Source organism: Erythrolamprus reginae, chromosome 5 (assembly GCF_031021105.1).
Source record: "Erythrolamprus reginae isolate rEryReg1 chromosome 5, rEryReg1.hap1, whole genome shotgun sequence".
Lineage (NCBI taxonomy): Eukaryota > Metazoa > Chordata > Lepidosauria > Squamata > Dipsadidae > Erythrolamprus > Erythrolamprus reginae.
Genome location: NC_091954.1, coordinates 117348433 through 117366902, shown reverse-complemented (window position 1 = coordinate 117366902; position 18470 = coordinate 117348433). Strand labels below are relative to the sequence as shown.

The following is an 18470-nucleotide window of genomic DNA, read 5'->3' as shown; positions in this document are numbered from 1 at the left end:
GTTGCCAAGTTTAGAGACTCCCCCTACACGACTCCCTAGGGATAAGCTGCAAGCTCGGAGAGCGATCGTTTCAACTCAGAGTTACAAATATTCTCTTTTATTGGTCCTAGGCTGATGGGGTTGAGCTGGATGACCTTGAAGAACCCTTCCACCTCATACCTTCAGTGATAAAATAACCCAAGAGATGGAGGTAGCACTGAATCCTAAACCACAGAGAAATAACAGAAGGTTAAATTTGGACAAACTTGACCTGTTGGGGTGGATTATTCACTAGGTTCTTCAGAAGCTGTGGGTGCTCCATCAACTGGAGCTTTTTAAGAAGATTTAAACAGAGTAAGAGAGTTGGAAGGGACCTTGGAGGTCATCTAGTCCAACCCCCACCCAACCAAGCAGGAGACCCTTCACCGTTTCTGACAGATGGCAGTCCATTTTCTTCTTGAAAGCCTCCAGTGATGAAGCTCCCACAACTTATTAATGCAAGTTGTTCCATTGGTTGATTTTTCAGATAGATAAGACAATTTAACCAGTGGAACAACATGCCACCAGAACTTGTGGGTGGCTCCATCACTGGAGCTTTTTAAAGAAGAAACTGGACAGCCATTTGCCTAGAATGGTATGGTCCCTATAGAAAAAATCTATAGGTGCGCGGAGATGGACAAGATGACAAGAGACATTCAAGGCACGAAATCAGATGAAAAAAAAACAAATTTTGGGATAAATGGTAGAACTGGATTGAGAAGAGAATAAGATGACGAGAGACCAGAACATATTTAGATAATAACAGATGAAACATACAAATACTAAAGTTTAATAAGTTAAATTCACCTTATCTCTTTACTGATGAAAGTAACTAATCAAATCAGAAATTGTTGCATATTGATTCAGAAATGGGTTATGATCTGCATATGTTTTTTCTTTTTATGATATTGGAAAATTTAAATAAAGTTTTTTTAAAAAAAGAGAATGGTATGGTCCCTACTTTGATGAGGAGGTTGGACTAAATGCCCTCCAAGGTCCCTTCCAATTCTTGTTCTTCTGTGCTGTGAAACAAACATAGAAACATAGAAGACTGACGGCAGAAAAAGACCTCATGGTCCATCTAGTCTGCCCTTATACTATTTCCTGTATTTTATATGTTTATCCCAGGCATGTTTCAATTCAGTGACTGTGGATTTACCAACCACGTCTGCTGGAAGTTTGTTCCAAGGATCTACTACTCTTTCAGTCAAATAATATTTTCTCATGTTGCCTTTGATCTTTCCCCCAACTAACTTCAGATTGTGTCTCCTTGTTCTTGTGTTCACTTTCCTATTAAAAACACTTCCCTCCTGGAGCTTATTTAACCCTTTAACATATTTAAATGTTTCGATCATGTCCCCCCTTTTCCTTCTGTCCTCCAGACTCTACAGATGGAGTTCATGAAGTCTTTCCTGAGAGGTTTTATGCTTAAGACCTTCCACCATTCTTGTAGCCTGTCTCTGGATCCATTACAAATCAAGTTACATGCAACAGATTCAAACTTAATATGAACCACTCCAAACTTGACTGTAAAAAATATGATTTCAACAATCGAGTTATCGAAGCGTGGAACTCATTGCCAGACTCAATTGTGTCAACCCCCAACACTTCTCCCTTAGACTCTCCACGATTGACCTCTCCAGGTTCCTAAGAGGCCAGTAAGGGGCGTACATAAGTGCACTGGTGTGCCTTTCGTCCCCTGTCCAATTGTCTTTCCTTTCTTTCACCTATCATATATATTCTCTTCCTTTCATATATCCTCTCCTCTAAGTTCACTTTCACCCTCTTTTATATTATCACATGTCTATTTTTCTTCCTATGTATTTGTGTATTGGACAAATGAATAAATAAAATAAATAAATACATGTGCACCGGGGCTTTTAAAGCACAGGTTGGATTGGCTAATCCAGGAAGTGAGGCTGGGTGAGGTCAAAAGCGGCACGGCCAGAAAATGTCCAGGAATATCACCAACCCTCTTGAAACCGAAGTGTCCTCTTGCAATGTGGACGGAATGGCTGTTACAGAAGAAGGCATGAATGGAAGTTTTGGGCGGCCTCGGACCAAGAATGCCACGTCCCTTCCAACTGGCAGATGCCACTCAGGGTTTGGAAGGTCATGTGCTTTCTCGCTCGCTCTCTTTCTTTCTCTCCGGGGTGAACAAGGTGAGCAAGGAAAAGGAAAGTTGGCTGGGATGCCTAGCTCTCCAACACGCGCCCAGGTCAGTCCTGCCATCTCCAGGGAGAAGAGCGCCATCTGTTGAAGGGTGGAGAGAAAGCTCCCAGCTTCCCTGCCACCCTTCCACCTCCAATTCAATAGCAAAAGCATTTAGTACATAAATGCTTTTGCATTTATAAGAACATAAGAACCTAAATTCATAAGAACATAAGAACCTAAGAAGAGCCCTTCTGAATCAGGCCAAAGCCCATGGAGTCCAGCATCCTGTGTCCCACAGTGGCCCCCAAATTGTCCGTGGGGATCTTGAGCAGAAAGAGAAGGCAAAACCCTCCCTTTCCCTTGACCCCCAACAAATGGGACCCAGGGAATCCTGCCTGCCTCAACTGACATAGAGGCGGCACATGGACATCCGTTTCAATAACCACCTATGATACACTTGGCATCCATGAATCCGTCTAATCCTGCCTTGAAGCTCTCCAGGCTGACAGCTGTCACGACCTCTTCTGGAAGAGAATTCCATAAACCGAGGACCCTCTGGGTGAAAAAATATTTCCCTTGATTTGTCCTCACTTTCTCACCTGTGAGCTTTATGGAGGGGCCCCTCGTGCTAGAACCTAAGAACCGAAGAAGAGCCCTGCTGAATGGGGACAAATCCCATTGAGTCCAGCATTATGTGGCCCCCAGTGGCCCCCCAATTGTCCTTGGGGATCTTGAGCAGAAAGAGAAGGCAAGACCCTCCCTTTCCCCTGACCCCCAACAAATGGGACTCAAGGGAACCCTGCCTGCCTCAACCAACATAGAGGTGGCACGTGGACATCCTTTGCAATAACCACCTATGATACACTTGGCATCCACGAATCTATCTGAATCTGTCGGCCTGGAAAGCTTCAAGGCAGGTTTAGACAGATTCATGGACTTTTATGCCACCTCTCTCCAAGGACTTGTGGCGTATTGTATTGTACCGTAACATATTCCATTCCATCCCACTCACAGTTGTTAGTATTACGTACATAACTAGTTGGGTTTGGCAATATATAAAATAGACCAACAATGTATGCTTACATGTATTAGAACATTATTGCTTTAAGAGCTAGTGTTGCAGACTGCCACCAGAGGGAGCCCAAAGTGCGGTTCTTTCTCTCTTGGCTTCTCTCTGCTATTTCTGTTTTGTCTGTGTGACCAGGCTGTAGTAAGGTGTGTTCAAATGTTGGTTTATGTATTTGTAAGCTGAACAAGTAAAATTTATAGTATTGCATGTGTATTGAGATGACTGATTTAACTGCCGTGGGGCCTCACCTGTTCAAGGACTTCTTCGGAAAAGCGAAGGGGCCCACGGAGATACTCTCGATGTAGTTAAGAGGGATCCTCTGGAGCTCCAAGCACTTGAGCATGATGAAGTCATATTTGCACACCAGGAGGGCACTGTCGGTGAGCACCACGATGCGCTCCTTCTCGATGTTCCAGTGATCGATTCTGGGAGAAAGCACAGGCAGGACCATTAGCAAGGAGACTCTGGGCAATTCAGTGCCCCAAATCTCTCTGCCCAGGGAGACAGAGTTGGAAGGAACCTTGGAGGTCTTCTACTCCAGCCCCTTGCTCAAGCAGGAGATCTTCTACCATTTCAGACAAATGGGTGCCCAAACTTCAGTGATGGAGCACCCACAATGCAGTGGAGGACCCCAAGGCTCTGTTTTAGGCCCAGGACTCTTCAACATCTTCATCAATGCCTTGGACAAGGGGCTAGATGGGGAACTCATCAGATTTGCAGATGACACCAAACTGGCAGGAACAGCCCAACACCCCAGAAGATAGGCTCAAAATACAGAAGGGTCTTGACAAACTTGAACGATGGACGTTATCTAACAAAATGAACTTCAAGGGTGAAAGAAGTCAGGTTCTACATTTAGGCAAGAAAAACAAAACACACAGGAACAGTATAGGTGGTTCCTTGCTCAACAGGAGTAACTGTGAGATGGACCTTGGAGTCCTGGTGGTCAACCATTGAAATAGAAGCCAGCCGTGTGCAGCAGCTGCCAAAAAAGCCAACACAGTTCTAGGCTGCATCAACACAGGGAGAGAATCAAGATCACATGAAGGGTTAAGGCCACTTTACAAGGCCTTAGTAAAGCCACACTTGGAATATGGCATCCAGTTTTGGTCGCCACGATGCAAAAAGGATGTTGAGCAGGGTTGGGCTACTAGGGGGTGAATGCAGTGGGGTAGCGAAAATGAAGCTCCACCCCATAGCACCCAATTTGCACTGGAAGATGTTGAAAGAAAATGCAGGGTGTCCTGCATAAGCCATGCCACAGTGTGGTAGTAAAAATATTGGTAGCCTTTCACTGACGTTGAGGCTCTAGAAAGAGTGCAGAGAAGAGTAACAAAGAGGACTAGGGGACTGGAGGCTAAAACATATGAGGAACAGTTGCAAGAACTGGGCCTGGCTAGTTGAATGAAAAGAAGGACCAGGGGAGACATGATAGCAGTCTTCCAATATCTCAGGGGTTTCCACAAAGAAGAGGGAGTCGAACTATTCTCCAAAGCACCTGAGGGCAGAACAAGAAGCAATGGGTGGAAACGAAACAAGGAGAAAAGCGACTTAGAACTAAGGAGAAATTTCCTGACAGGTAGAACAATTAACCAGTGGAACAGCTTGCCTCCAGAATTTGTTGATGCTCCAACACTGGAAGTTTCTAAGATGTTGGATAGCCATCTGTCTGAAGTAGTATAGGGCCTCCTGTCCACCAGAAGACCTCCAAGGTCCCTTCCAACTCTGTTGTTATTATTATTATAACTTCTGGAGGGAAGCTGTTCCACTGGTTAATTGCTGATAGTAAGGAAATTTCTCCTTAATTCTAGGTCGCTTCTCTCCTTGGTTAATTTCCACCCATTGTACAATTCTTGTCAAGGTCAGGAATGATGAAAGATGTGAGAATTTTTTTCATTATAAGAGAATAGCACAGTTGGATAGGGACCGAGCAGGGTTTTCCAATCTCAGCAACTTTAAGATGCATGGACTTCAATTCCCAGAATTCCCTGGCTCACAAGGGGGGTTCTGGGAGCTGAAGTCCTTCCCATCTTAAAAGCGGCTGAAATTGCCCCCAAACGAAGAGGGAGTCAACCTATTCTCCAAAGCACCTGAGGGCAGGACAAGAAGCAATGGATGGAAACTAAACAAAGAGAGAAGCAACTTAGAACTAAGGAGAAATTTCCTTGCAGTTAGAACAATTAGTCAGTGGAACAGCTTGCCACCAGAAGTTGTGAATGTCCCAACACTGGAAGTTTTTAAGCAGATGTTGGATAACCATCTGTCTGAAGTAGTGTAGAGTTTTCCGCCTAAGCAGGGGATTGAACTAGACCTTCAAGGTCCCTTCCACCTCTGTTGTTGTTGTTGTTGTTGTTGTTGTTGTTATAATTGTTATTGTTGTTGTTATTGCTATTGTTATGGTTATGTAGGAAGGGCAATTAGAGGCTTACATGCAGATCTCTTTATGTCCAGTAGGTGGCAGTACAGGAAAATAAATCTCTGCTCTTCACTCTACAGACTGCAAGAAACTTTTATTAAATAAATTCTCTGCTGTTATATATAATAATGTTTGAGCTTGCGGGAATTGGCAATTAAATAATTTCTGCAGAGTAAACAGAAGTGACTATTTTAGGGAGCCCCGAGAGGAGGCAAATATTGAAATTCAATTTGAAAAAAAAATATCCTACTGAGCGTAAGGCAGTTTTAGGGATGATTAGGGTAGAATTTCTTATTCATCACAACTACAACAACAGCAATAAACAAATATCCCCAAAGAAGGCAGAATTTAATTTTAGGAGAGAATCAGGAGGAGACTCGTTAAAAGAAGAGCAGGGAGGAAGGCTTTAAAGCAGGCGTTCAATAAATCACCCATTTCCCTCCAACTCTTTCAGATTGACATAATGAACAAAACAAATTTTGTGTATCTGTGTGTCTATTTGTATCAGCGCAATCAACATGGGGTGTCTATGGAGATTCTCCATCCTCCAGGTCATGGTTGTCCCAAAGGTGTTTTTTTCCAAAAGGTCAATGGACTTTGTTGTTAGGGTTTTTTTCCTCTTGAAAACATTTTGCTTCTCAGCCAAGAAGCCTCAGTTTAGTTCTTCTTAGAAGAAACATAGAAGATTGACGGCAGAAAAAGACCTCCTGGTCCATCTAGTCTGACGTTATATACTTCGTTACACTGCCTCTTCGGAGAGGGGCGACATACAAATCTAATTAATAATAATAATAATAATAATAATAATAATAATAATAATAATAATAAGAAGAAGAAGTAGTAGCTAGAGAAATTAGTGAAATACGAAGATCTAAAAATCGAGCTGCAACGACTCTGGCATAAGCCCGTGAAAGTGGTCCCAGTGGTCCTTGGCACGCTGGGCGCAGGGCCAAAGCATCTCAGTGGACATTTGAAAACCATCAGAATTGACAAAATCTCCATCTGTCAATTGCAAAAGGCCACTTTACTGGGGTCAGCAAACATAATTCGCCGCTACATCACCCAGAATCCTATGTGCTTGGGAAGCGCCCGACTGGGGATGAAATACGAAATCCAGCATAGTGATCTCGTTTGCTGTGTTGTACTGACATAATAATAATAATATACTATTTCCTGTATTTTAACTTACAATGGATATGTTTATCCCAGGCATGTTTAAGTTCAGTTACTGTGGATTTACCAACCACGTCTGCTTTTTCTGCCCTCAATCTTCTATGTTTCTATGTGCGTGTACATACACATAAAGCTTATATAGTAGATAATGTCTATTTTTGTGTGCCTGTGTGTAATATGTATGTACACCTATGGCATATAGACATAGAATTAAAGAGTATATTTTGGATGTTCAGTAATACTAAATAGAGAGGGAAATTGTATGTCTTTGAGGCGAGGAGAGGCCAGGCACACTAACTCTAACCCTTGATGTGAGTGACGTCAAGTTGGCCACCTTTAAGCCAGTCACATGACTTTTAAGCCACCCTCTGGTCACATGATCATCAAGCCACTCCCACCTGGTCACATGGCTGACAAGCCACACCCTCAAAATAAATCACGCCCACAGTATGGTAGTAAAAAAAAATGCAGCCCTTCACTGCCTGGATCGTAGCAATGAATGGATTCGCTTAAGGACTCCACATTTACTCTGGAACCACTGCAGGAAAGGGGATAAAATGGCCCTGTGTTTATTTCTATTGTGACTTACATCTGTAATTGCCAGGCTGCCTTCATGGGGCTCGATTTAAGCCTAAACAAGTTTGTGGCTGCAGCGGAGAAGCACAAATAACAACAAGACCTCCTGTAGAGCTTACTCAGTGAGTAGCCAGAAGCTGTGAGCCTCCTCTCCCTTGTTGGCTGCCAGGTGGGTCTTGAGGTCCTCCATGGCTTGATCGAAGGCTCCTGGCTAAAATGGAGAGGAGGAAGAGGGTGAAAGCCCCAATGCGATTTTGGATTCCTCCTACACCCCCTCCTCTGTCCCTCAAAACCCCCTTGGGGCCCCCACCTGTCTCTAGCCACCTGCCATGGAGGAATAAGATAGAATAATGCATCCTGGACATAAACCGTTCCAACTCCGACCCTCAAAACGTCACTACAGAGCCCTGCAAACTAGAACAACTAGACACAAGAACAGGTTTTGCCCCAAACGCCATCACTCTGCTCAGCAAATAATTCCTTCAACACTGTTAAACTATTTACTAAGTCTGCACTACTATTACTATTAGGCAGGTCATAACCCCCCCTTACCCCCCCTCCCAAAGTGGCTGAGTTGATGCACCCTTTTTTAAAAAAGAAAATTTTTATTTACAAATACCTATAACAAACAGAAAACGTTTAAAAACAGTGGATGTTACATGTCAGTTTACATTTATCATGATATTCATTAATTACTTATTCATATTAGCTATATAATTTGCCCAGGTTCGCCTGGTGCACCAGTTGCGGCCCTATCTGGACCAGGACTCACTGCTCACAGTCACTCATGCCCTCATCACCTCGAGGCTCGACTACTGTAACGCTCTCTACATGGGGCTACCTTTGAAGAGTGTTCGGAAATGTCAGATCGTGCAGAATACGGCCGCCAGAGCAATCATGGGCTTCCCCAAATATGCCCATTTCACACCAACACTCCGCAGTCTGCATTGGTTGCCGATCAGTTTCCGGTCACAATTCAAAGTGTTGGTTATGACCTATAAAGCCCTTCATGGCATCGGACCAGAATATCTCCGGGACCGCCTTCTGCCGCACGAATCCCAGCAACCAGTTAGGTCCCACAGAATGGGCCTTCTCCGAGTCCCGTCAACTAAACAATGTCATTTGGCGGGACCCAGGGGAAGAGCCTTCTCTGTGGCAGTCCCGGCGCTCTGGAACCAGCTCCCCCCAGAGATTAGAATTGCCCCCACCCTCTTCACCTTTCTTAAGCTCCTTAAAACCCACCGCTGCCGTCAGGCATGGGGGAACTGAGATATTCCTCCCCCCTAGGCCTTTACAATTTATGCATGGTATGTTTGCGTGTATGTTTGGTTTTATAATAAGGGTTTTTTTAGTTGTTTTAGTACTGGATTGTTACATGCTGTTTTTATCATTGTTGTTAGCCGCCCCGAGTCTACGGAGAGGGGCGGCATACAAATCCAATAAATAATAATAATAATAATAATAATAATAATAATAATAATAATAATAACAACAACAACAACAACAACAATTTGTTTACACTTTCTTTACATTCTTTCCTTCTTTCTCCCTTTTTTCTTTCCCGCCAGTATTTAAACTTCTATTTCTTTCTCCTTCATCACTACGTCTTTCATTTTAACTATCTATTTTGAATTTTTCCATTTTTCCATCCAGCAGTAAAATCGATCCCAGCATTTATAATAGGAGTTGACTCACCCTTGTGACAAAATACTTCCTGGAATCGTACGACTCGAGGGAGCGTTGCGGGTACAGCAGGGTCCTGGAGTTGGATTGGGATTGTGTGGCCTTCGGTTGGGGTGACACTTCGGCCCTGGGAGGGGAAGCTTCGTCCTTCTCTTCCATCTCTTTCTCTTATGTCTGAAATCTGGACCTTGTAGTTGGTTCCTCCAGCCGACTGCCTTAAGACAAAAGCAATCCAGGATTACATCAACAGGTCCCCCTTTAGCAATAGTATTTAGACTTATATTTAGACTTTAGATGCCCCGAGTCTTCGGAGAAGGGCGGCATACAAATCTAATAAACTATTATTATTATGTCAATACAACACAGCAAACGAGATCACTATGCTGGATTTCGTATTTCGTCACCAGTCGGGCGCTTCCCAAGCACCTAGGACTGCGTGATGTAGCGGCAAATTATGTTTGCCGATCCCAGTAAAGCGGCCTTTTGCAATTGACAGATGGAGATTTTGTTAATTCCGATGGTTTTCAAATGTCCGCTGAGATCCTCTGGCACTGCGCACGCTTGCCAATGACCACTGGGACCACTTTCACTGGCTTATGCCAGAGTCGATGATCCATACTTTCTTTTTCTCCACAGTCTGAAGTCGGAAGTCCCACAGTAGTTTTGCTTGCTCATTTTCGACCACTTTTTCGGGCTTATGATCCCACCAGTTCTTTGCCACTGGTAAATGGTGGTTCCGGCACAAGTTCCAGTGGATCATCTGTGCCACAGCATCATGTCTATGCTTGTAGTCAGTCTGTGTGATCTTTTATTATTATTGTTGTTGTTATTATTATTATTATTATTATTATTATTATTATTATTATTATTATATACTGCTTTACAGCCCTCTCTAAGCGGTTTACTCTCGAAGCAAGTCAGCCCTCTCTAAGCAGCTCCATTTTCACTCCTGGGATGGTATCTCCCCTGTCCCCGTCCCCCCCCCCCCGGCCCATTCCCGGTGCAACCCATTACTGATGGAGAGATTGAAGAATTCTGGGCCTAAGATGGAACCTTGTGGTACCCTGCTGCTTATCATAACAGCGATTTCTGACAGTCTCCAAATGGGGGAACAGTGCAGTCAGGCAGTAGGGAAAGCGAGTAGAATGCTTGGCTGCATATATATCTTCTCCTCTACTTTTATATCTTTTCTTTATATATAATATTTCATGTCTATCCTCTTCAATATGTATTGTGTATTGGACAAAATAAATAAATAAATAGCGATAGGTATCACAAGCAGGAAGAGGGAGATTGTGATCCCGCTATATAGAGCGCTGGTGAGACCCCATTTGGAATAATACGGTGTCCAGTTCTGGAGACCTCACCTACAAAACGATATTGACAAAATTGAAGGGGTCCAAAGACGGGCTACAAAAAGGGTGGAAGGTCTTAAGCATAAAACTGATCAGGAAAGACTTCATTGACTCAACCTGTATAGTCAGGAGGACAGATGGGAAAGGGGGGACAGGATCGAAACATTTAAATAGATTAAAGGGTTAAATCAGGTTCAGGAGCGAAGTGTTTTTAATAGGAACGTGAGCGCAAGAACAAGGGGACACAATCTGAAGTTAGTTGGGGGAAAGATCAGAAGGAACGTGAGAAAATATTATTTTACTGAAAGAGGAGTAGATGCTTGGAACAAACTTCCAGCAGACGTGGTTGGTAAATCCACAGTAACTGAATTTAAACATGCCTGAGATAAACATATACCCATCCTAAGATAAATTACAGGAAATAGTATAAGGGCAGAGTAGATGGACCAAGAGGTCTTTTTCTGCCTTCAATCTTCTAGGTTTCTATACTTCATGGTATCAAGCAGCATGATGAGGCCCAATATCAACCCAGACTGAACTCCATAGTATTGCAGTTGGTTTATGGTAATGCTTCCACACACCGCGGTCCAAATAGTCCTTACTTAATGACCACAGTTTATGCCCTGCTTTCTCCAGGTGGAAAATCTCACGACAGCAAAAGCTGAGAACCTTCCCTTTGGCCCATTCAAGCAAAACATCATGACAACAACATGCAATTTTACCTCCACGTTTTTCTTCGGTTAATAATTACACTTGTATAACTGGCTGTCTCAGATATTGACTCTCCCTGTCATCTAAGGGCGTTGACAGACCTTAGTGGACAAGCAATCAAACCAATGCTTGGGTGGTGGTGGGTTGGGCTGAATGACCTACAAGGTCCCTTCCCATTGTGTTGTTGTTTTTGTTGTTGATTTTATTCATCAAACATGAAACTCAGTCAACCAAACATTTAAGAATGCATCCTAAATACCATTGTCTAGTGCAGATAGTTGATACAGGTTCCTTCCAGCATCCTAGGTATCAACCAGGTATCAAAATATGTGATATTCCAAGTAACACAGTGTTTTGCAGTTCCGCTGGTGTAATTTCTTCTTCTTCTTCTTCTTCTTCTTCTTCTTCTTCTTCTTCTTCTTCTTCTTCTTCTTCTTCTTCTTCTTCTTTTTCTTCTTCTCCTCCTTCTTCTCCTCCTCCTCCTCCTCCCTATCCCTATCTTCATCATCATCATCATCATCATCATCATCATCATCATCATCATTATTATTATTATTATTATTATTATTATTATTATTATTTCAAGAATACAACACAGCAAACGAGATCACTATGCTGGATCTCGTATTTCATCACCAGTCAGGCGCTTCCCAAGCACCTAGGACTGCGTGATGTAGTGGCGAATTATGTTTGCCGATCCCAGTAAAGTGGCCTTTTGCAATTGACAGATGGAGATTTTGTCAATTCCAATGGTTTTCAAATGTCCGCTGAGATCCTTTGGCATTGCGCCCAGCGTGCCAAGTACCACTGGGACCACTTTCACGGGCTTATGCCAGAGTCATTGCAGCTCGATTTTTAGATCTTCGTATTTCACTAATTTCTCTAGCTGCTTCCCCTCAGTTCTGCTGTCTCTTGGGATTGCGATGTCGATGATCCATACTTTCTTTTTCTCCACGATCACAATGTCTGGTGTGTTATGCTTCAGAATTCGGTCAGTCTGAAGTCGGAAGTCCCACAGTAGTTTTGCTTGCCCATTTTCGACCACGTTTTCGGGCTTGTGATCCCACCAGTTCTTTGCCACTGGTAGATGGTAGTTCCGGCACAAGTTCCAGTGGATCATCTGTGCCACAGCATCATGTCTATGCTTGTAGTCAGGTTATTATTATTATTGTCATCAATACAACACAACAAACAAGATCACTATGCTGGATTTCGTATTTCATCACCAGTCGGGCGCTTCCCAAGCACCTAGGACTGCGTGATGTAGCGGCGAATTATGTTTGACGAGCCCAGTAAAGCGGCCTTTTGCAATTGACAGATGGAGATTTTGTCAATTCCGATGGTTTTCAAATGTCCGCTGAGATCCTTTGGCCAATATTATTATTATTATTATTATTATTATTATTATTATTATTATTATTATTATTATTATTATTATTATTATTATTCCTAGATGAGAGGTCCCTGCATGTAAACTGGGGGCCTTGGGGAGGATTAATTTAAGGCTGGAGAGAGAAAGCTGCTGAGGTCATTTGTGCAATTCGGCTACATTTCTCGGAAACCTCTGTTCCGCAGCCAATTAACCGTTCTCCCCATCAGCTCATGACTGTCTTGTCCAGCCCTCTCCAAGTCTTATCCAGGGGTCTCGTTCTGTTTGGCAGGATGACCATCCAGAAAAAAATATATGGATGTTCTTCCACATCCTCTACTATCCTCCTGCAGCCGGTCAGCCTCGTCTCTCTCTCTTCTTTTAACCCGATTTTGAAAGCGCAGGCACAAAAACCGAACTGACAGCCAGCGATTTTGAAAGAGGTCCCTGTCTGGAAGAGCTCCAGTTTCCCCTTAATGGGGGAAAAAAAGAGAACAGAACACAATTTATCAGATGGAGAGATGCACTTAATCTGCAGCCTCCGAATTCCCGCAGTTGGGAGCCAGATTTTTTTATTTATTTATTTATTTACATTAAAGCCATCCTCCCCTTCATTGAAATTCCTTGTGTTGGAGAGCCTGGAGATCAGATTGCAACACACACACACACAAAGACACACAGGCCTACAAAATGTTCCCAAAGCAAAACAGTTTTAATGTTTTATTTCATTTGGCACTGATGTCACCAGCTACTTCAGAATAAGAGAATAAGGGACCTTGGAGGTCTTCTAGTCCAGCCTGTCTTCTCAAGCAGGAAAACCTCTACCATTCCAGACAAATGCCTGTCCAGTCTCTTCTTAAAAGCACCCAACGATGGAGCACCTGCAACTTCTGGTGGCAAGTAGTTCCACTGGTTAATTGTCTTCAATGTAGTTCCGGGAACAATAATCTTGGTAAAATATTCATCTTAATTAGGGCATCATAGCGAGATATGTACATCTTTTCTATATTTACAATGGGTCAATTTTGGTTGCTCAGCCAAAAGTCATGAATTTTGTAAGTCATTTGTCTCCAAGATGTCCAAGAACCTCAACACCTAGCATGTCTTGGTTGACTTGGGTGACGACCAACTTTGGATGGTCAACGAACTGTTGTAAGTCAAGGACTACATTTATCACCCAAGAATCTGTTACTAGGGTCAAAGAGATACTAAAATGTCTAGATTCTAAGAATCTGAAACGGTTCTTGGATGTTCTGTTTTTCTGGGGGTTTTTAATTATTATTATTACATTGATGGTCTTCGACTGTAATAAAGGTCTATTTATCTTAATTAGGGCAATTCTGCCTCTCAATGATAACTGAAAATTCTTCCATTTTTGAAGGTCTTTATCTGCTTTTTAAGTTATGCATAATTATCTTTTTTGGAGTGATGAACATCTAGCTGTTAAATGGATTCCCAAATACTTTACTTCTTTCGCTATTTGAACATCCGTACATCTTTTAAGGTGTAGTTTTTGCTTTTCAGTCATATTCTTTGTGATCAATTTAGTTTTGTCTTTATTGAACTTTAATTCTGCTACCTCTCCGTATCTTTCAATTTGTGATAAGGGTTTCGAGCCTGAAGTTATTGACTTTTCTAGTACGAAGGTCAAATCATCAGCAAAGGCTCGTAACTTATATTCTTGATCTCTAATCTTAAATCCTGAGATCTGAAGGAAGACGATCATTCATTTCCCTTTGACTACTGAGTCTCCATTTTCATTGTTGTCGTAACTTGTCACTGTTGTTAAGTCGAGGACTGTTCGCTGGCATGACATTTCGCACAGACCATATTCACCCAACTCCCATTGACCTGGGTTTAATTAACCCACATTCTGGGTTTTGGAATGAGATTTGTGCAGCACTGCAAGCCAGAAAGAAGCTAACCAGGATTAACTGGAGGCTAGCTAATTGCTCCAAGACCAGGGAAGTCTTAATACCAGTCTACTACGCCCTGGTCAGACCACACCTGGAGTACAGTTCTGGTCACCACACTTCAAAAAAGACATTGAAACTCTGGAGAAGGTGCAGAAAAGAGCAACCAAAATGATTAGGGGTCTAGAAACCAAGACTTAAGAAGAGAGACTGAGGGAACTGGGCATGGATAGCCTAGAGAAAAGGAGGGCCAGAGTGGACATGATAGCAGTCTACAGGTATACGAGGGGTTGCCACAGAGAGGAGGGAATCACTTTATTCTCCAGGGCACCAGAGGGACAGACGAGGAACAACAGCTGGAAGCTGACCAAGGAGAGATTCAACCTGGAAATAAGGAAGAACTTCCTGACGGTCAGAACGATCAACCAGTGGAACAACCTACCAGCGGACATTGTGAACTCCAATACTCTGGACATTTTAAAGAGGAGATTGGACTGCCATTTGGCTGGGATGCTATAGGGTTCCTGCTAAGGCAGGGGGTTGGACTTGATGACCCGCATGGTCCCTTTCAACTCTAACAATAAATAAATAAATAACAGGTTGTACAGATGTATGGCTTACGGTTGTGTGTTGTGTGAATAAAGCCACTGCAGTGTACTTGATTTCTGCCTGCTCAGCTACTCTTTTCCAAGCTGACATAATTTAATTTAATTTATTTAATTTATAATTTATTTAACTTATGATCCCAAGCAAGGTTAATATTAAGCAAACGTAACCTACTGTGACTACATATGCTGGTCTTTATTTCGCCTGCTTGGTAAGATGGCAACATCTCAATCAGAAAGTTCCACAATATCATTTTCTTCTGTCTGTTTTTGCTTCATTTGGCTGAGTTTTTAATTCCTTTCTGTTGTGATTCCGTCTGAGGCCCCTCAGGGAACGGCTGATCCTCTGCCGGCTTCCTGCTCAGAGGGGGAGGATGAGGAACAGGAGGTTCAGGCAGACGGGGAGGAGGAATCTCAGGCTGAGGGAGAGGGAGGACAGCCAGAGTCCCCCGAGAGGGAGCTCTCCCCAGCAAGCAGCCTGGATTCCTTAGATGAAAATGCACAAGCAATCATAGATCTCCGGCAGAGAAGAGCAACACAACGAAGGGGACAATTAGCCAGGTACTTTCAGCACTAAAGAGGCAACAGCTGGGTTTGGGTGTGGTGCTCTCTGGAAAGGCTGAAAAGGCAGACCCACCCTTCCTGGCTTGTGGAGTATTATCTTTGGGAGTCCTGGGACCTGGCTGTGATCTTTGGCGTCTTGGAATTCTGGTTTGTGACTTTGAATACTGAAACCTTGGGGGAAAAGGTGTGGGTCTTATTCTCTACAGTGGTGGGTGTGCCAGCAAGAAGTCTGCTGTATTGTCTGGCCATCAGGACTCTGCTGTGAAGCCTCATAGCCTGCCTGTTGGGAAGAACAGGTTTTTCTCTGTGTTTATTTTTCAAACTATAAAGTGCTTTTGCTTTTACCAGCATGTCTGGCTGCTTTTTCCAGTTGGTGTTGAAGTCTGGGGGCACCCAGACAGAACACTTTCCATCCCTGGATCATTCTCAAAAGGGTTTGTTTTTGAACATTTATTCCTGAACATCGAAATGAACATTGAGATATTGGACCAATCTTTCTCTAAAAGATTTGCGTTGCAGAAGGCCGAGTCCCTTGTAAGCCATGCAAACACAAATCGGGTTAAGAATGTCCTGTCGACAGATCAGCCAAAGCCAGCGTTAATTCACAAGATGATAGAAGATCAGGGTTTGCTGGTGAGCGAGCCAACAACTGCCAACCTTGGCAAATTGAAGATGTTGGACTTCAACTCTAGAAAGCCTAGAACTACGGCGCCTAAAACACGATTTGAGTATTGCCCACAAGATCACATGCTGCAACGTCCTACCGGTCAATGACTACTTCAGCGTCAACCGCAACAACACAAGAGCACGCAGCAGATTCAAACTCATTACGAACCGCGCCACACTTGACTGTAAAAAATATGATTTCAACAATCGAGTTATCGAAGCGTGGAACTCATTGCCGGACTCAATTGTGTCAACCCCTAACCCCCAATACTTCTCTCTTAGACTCTCCACGATTGACCTCTCCAGGTTCCTAAGAGGCCTGTAAGGGGCGTACATAAGTGCACTGGTGTGCCTTTCGTCCCCTGTCCAATTGTCTTTCCTTTTTTTCACCTATCTTATATATTCTCTTCCTTTCATATATCCTCTCCTCTAAGTTCACTTTCACCCTTATATATATATTACTACATGTCTATTTTCTTCCTATGTATTTGTGTATTGGATAAATAAATAAATAAATAAATAAATAAATAAATAAATAAATAAATAAATAAATAAATAAATAAATAAATAAATAAATAAATAAATAAATAAATAAATAAATAAATAAATAAATAAATAAAAAAAAACTCACAGAATGCCTCAGCCAGCCAAACTTGGCAACTTGAAGATATTGGACTTCAACTCCCAGAATGCCTCAGCCACCCAAGAATTCCAGCGCCCAGAATTTGCCAGTCAAACAAGCCAGGGTGATGTCATGGCTGGCTGGGGAATTCTAGGAATTGAAGTCCACCAACCTCAAGTTGCTAAGGTTGAAGCCCCCCTGCTCTTAAGCTATGAAAACAAAGCAACTCCACCAACCCAACGTTAGCATGGTTAATTTATCCCATGCTGGTCCTGGGACTTTTATCCTGGCTTGGATCAATGCACTGCCTGCCGTATCCATCCAGCACCCCCAGAAATGAGGGGAAGGACCCAGAGGTGGACCACAATCCTCGGTGGTGCAGCGGTTAGAGGGCAGTACTGCAGGCTACTTCTGCTGATCCCCGGCTGCCAGCAGTTTGTCAGATCGAATCTCAGTAGGCTCCAGGTGGACTCAGCCTTCTGTCCTTCCCAGGTGGGTCAAAGGAGGACCCAGATTGTGGGGGGCAAGAGGCTGAATCTCAGTAAACCACTTAGAGAGGGCTGTTAAGCACTGTGAAGTCTTCTTCCTCTTCCTCTTCTTCTTCTTCTTCTTCCTCTTCCTCTTCTTCTTCTTCTTCTTCCTCTTCCTCTTCTTCTTCCTCTTCTTCTTCTTCTTCCTCTTCTTCTTCTTCCTCTTCTTCTTCTTCCTCTTCCTCTTCTTCTTCCTCTTCTTCTTGCCTTGGTGGTGCAGTGGTTCAAGTGCAGTACTGCAAAGCTACTTCTGCTGATCCCTGGCTGCCAGCAGTTTGTCAGATCGAATCTCACCAGGCTCCAGGTTGACTCAGCCTTTTGTCCTTCCAAGGCCAATAAAATGAGGACCCAGATTGTGGGGAGCAAGAGGCTGATTCTGTCAACCGCTTAGAGAGGGCTGGAAAAACCCTATGAAGCGGTTTATAAGTCTTAAATGCTCTTGCTCCTGCTTCCAAGCCCTTCTCCTCCCTTGTAGCCCCCTCCCATGGCGTACACACACACAGAGAGATCCGACTCGAAGGGAAGAGGTCCAGCGGCCCTTACCTGCCTCAGGTGTGCTGCAGCAGCTCCTTGCAAGCTTCCCAGGTCTGCCTGCCAATTAACCTCACTGACAGGTTGGGCGAGGTGGACCAGGAAGTGCAGGGCAGAAAATCGGCTGGGAGTATCGCAGGCAAAGAGGGAGGTTGGCTCTACCTGAGCAGGTTCTCCAGGCCCCAGAAGTAGTAAAGTACACACTAGGGTTGGGCACCTGAAGTGGGAAGATCCGGCTGGGTTGGCACCTGTTTGGCTTCTAGGCTGGAGCTCTGGAGAGAGAGAGAGAGACAGAGACAGAGAGATTGAGTGAACAAGAGAGACAGAGGAAGAGTGAGAAAAAGAGACAGAGAGAAAGAGAGAGAGAGGGAAACAGAAAGATGGGGAAGGAGAGAGTGAGAAAGAGAGAGAAAGAGAAATAAAGAGAAAGTGAAAGAGAAAGGGAGGGAGAGAAACAAAGAGATGGGGAAGGAGAGAGTGAGAAAGAGAAAGAGAGAGAGAAAGAAAGAGACAGG

The 18470-nt window shown here is 43.5% G+C and overlaps 1 protein-coding gene across 2 annotated transcripts in view; it reads right to left on the bottom strand.

Moving 5' to 3' along the window:
• TPRG1 (tumor protein p63 regulated 1) overlaps window positions 1–18045 on the bottom strand; it is a 37972-nt gene extending 19927 nt beyond the window's left edge. The window contains exons 1-4 of one of the 2 annotated variants that reach the window (XM_070753853.1): window positions 17968–18045; window positions 9102–9304; window positions 7526–7617; window positions 3490–3666 (exon numbers count right to left, since the gene is read on the bottom strand). In XM_070753853.1, coding sequence (XP_070609954.1) covers window positions 3490–3666; window positions 7526–7617; window positions 9102–9248 — 416 coding nt within the window. In that variant the 5' untranslated portion in view covers window positions 9249–9304; window positions 17968–18045. The remainder of the gene's footprint in view (window positions 1–3489; window positions 3667–7525; window positions 7618–9101; window positions 9305–17967) is intronic. The other variant, XM_070753854.1, reaches the window with a different exon arrangement.
• Window positions 18046–18470: the final 425 nt, after the last annotated feature.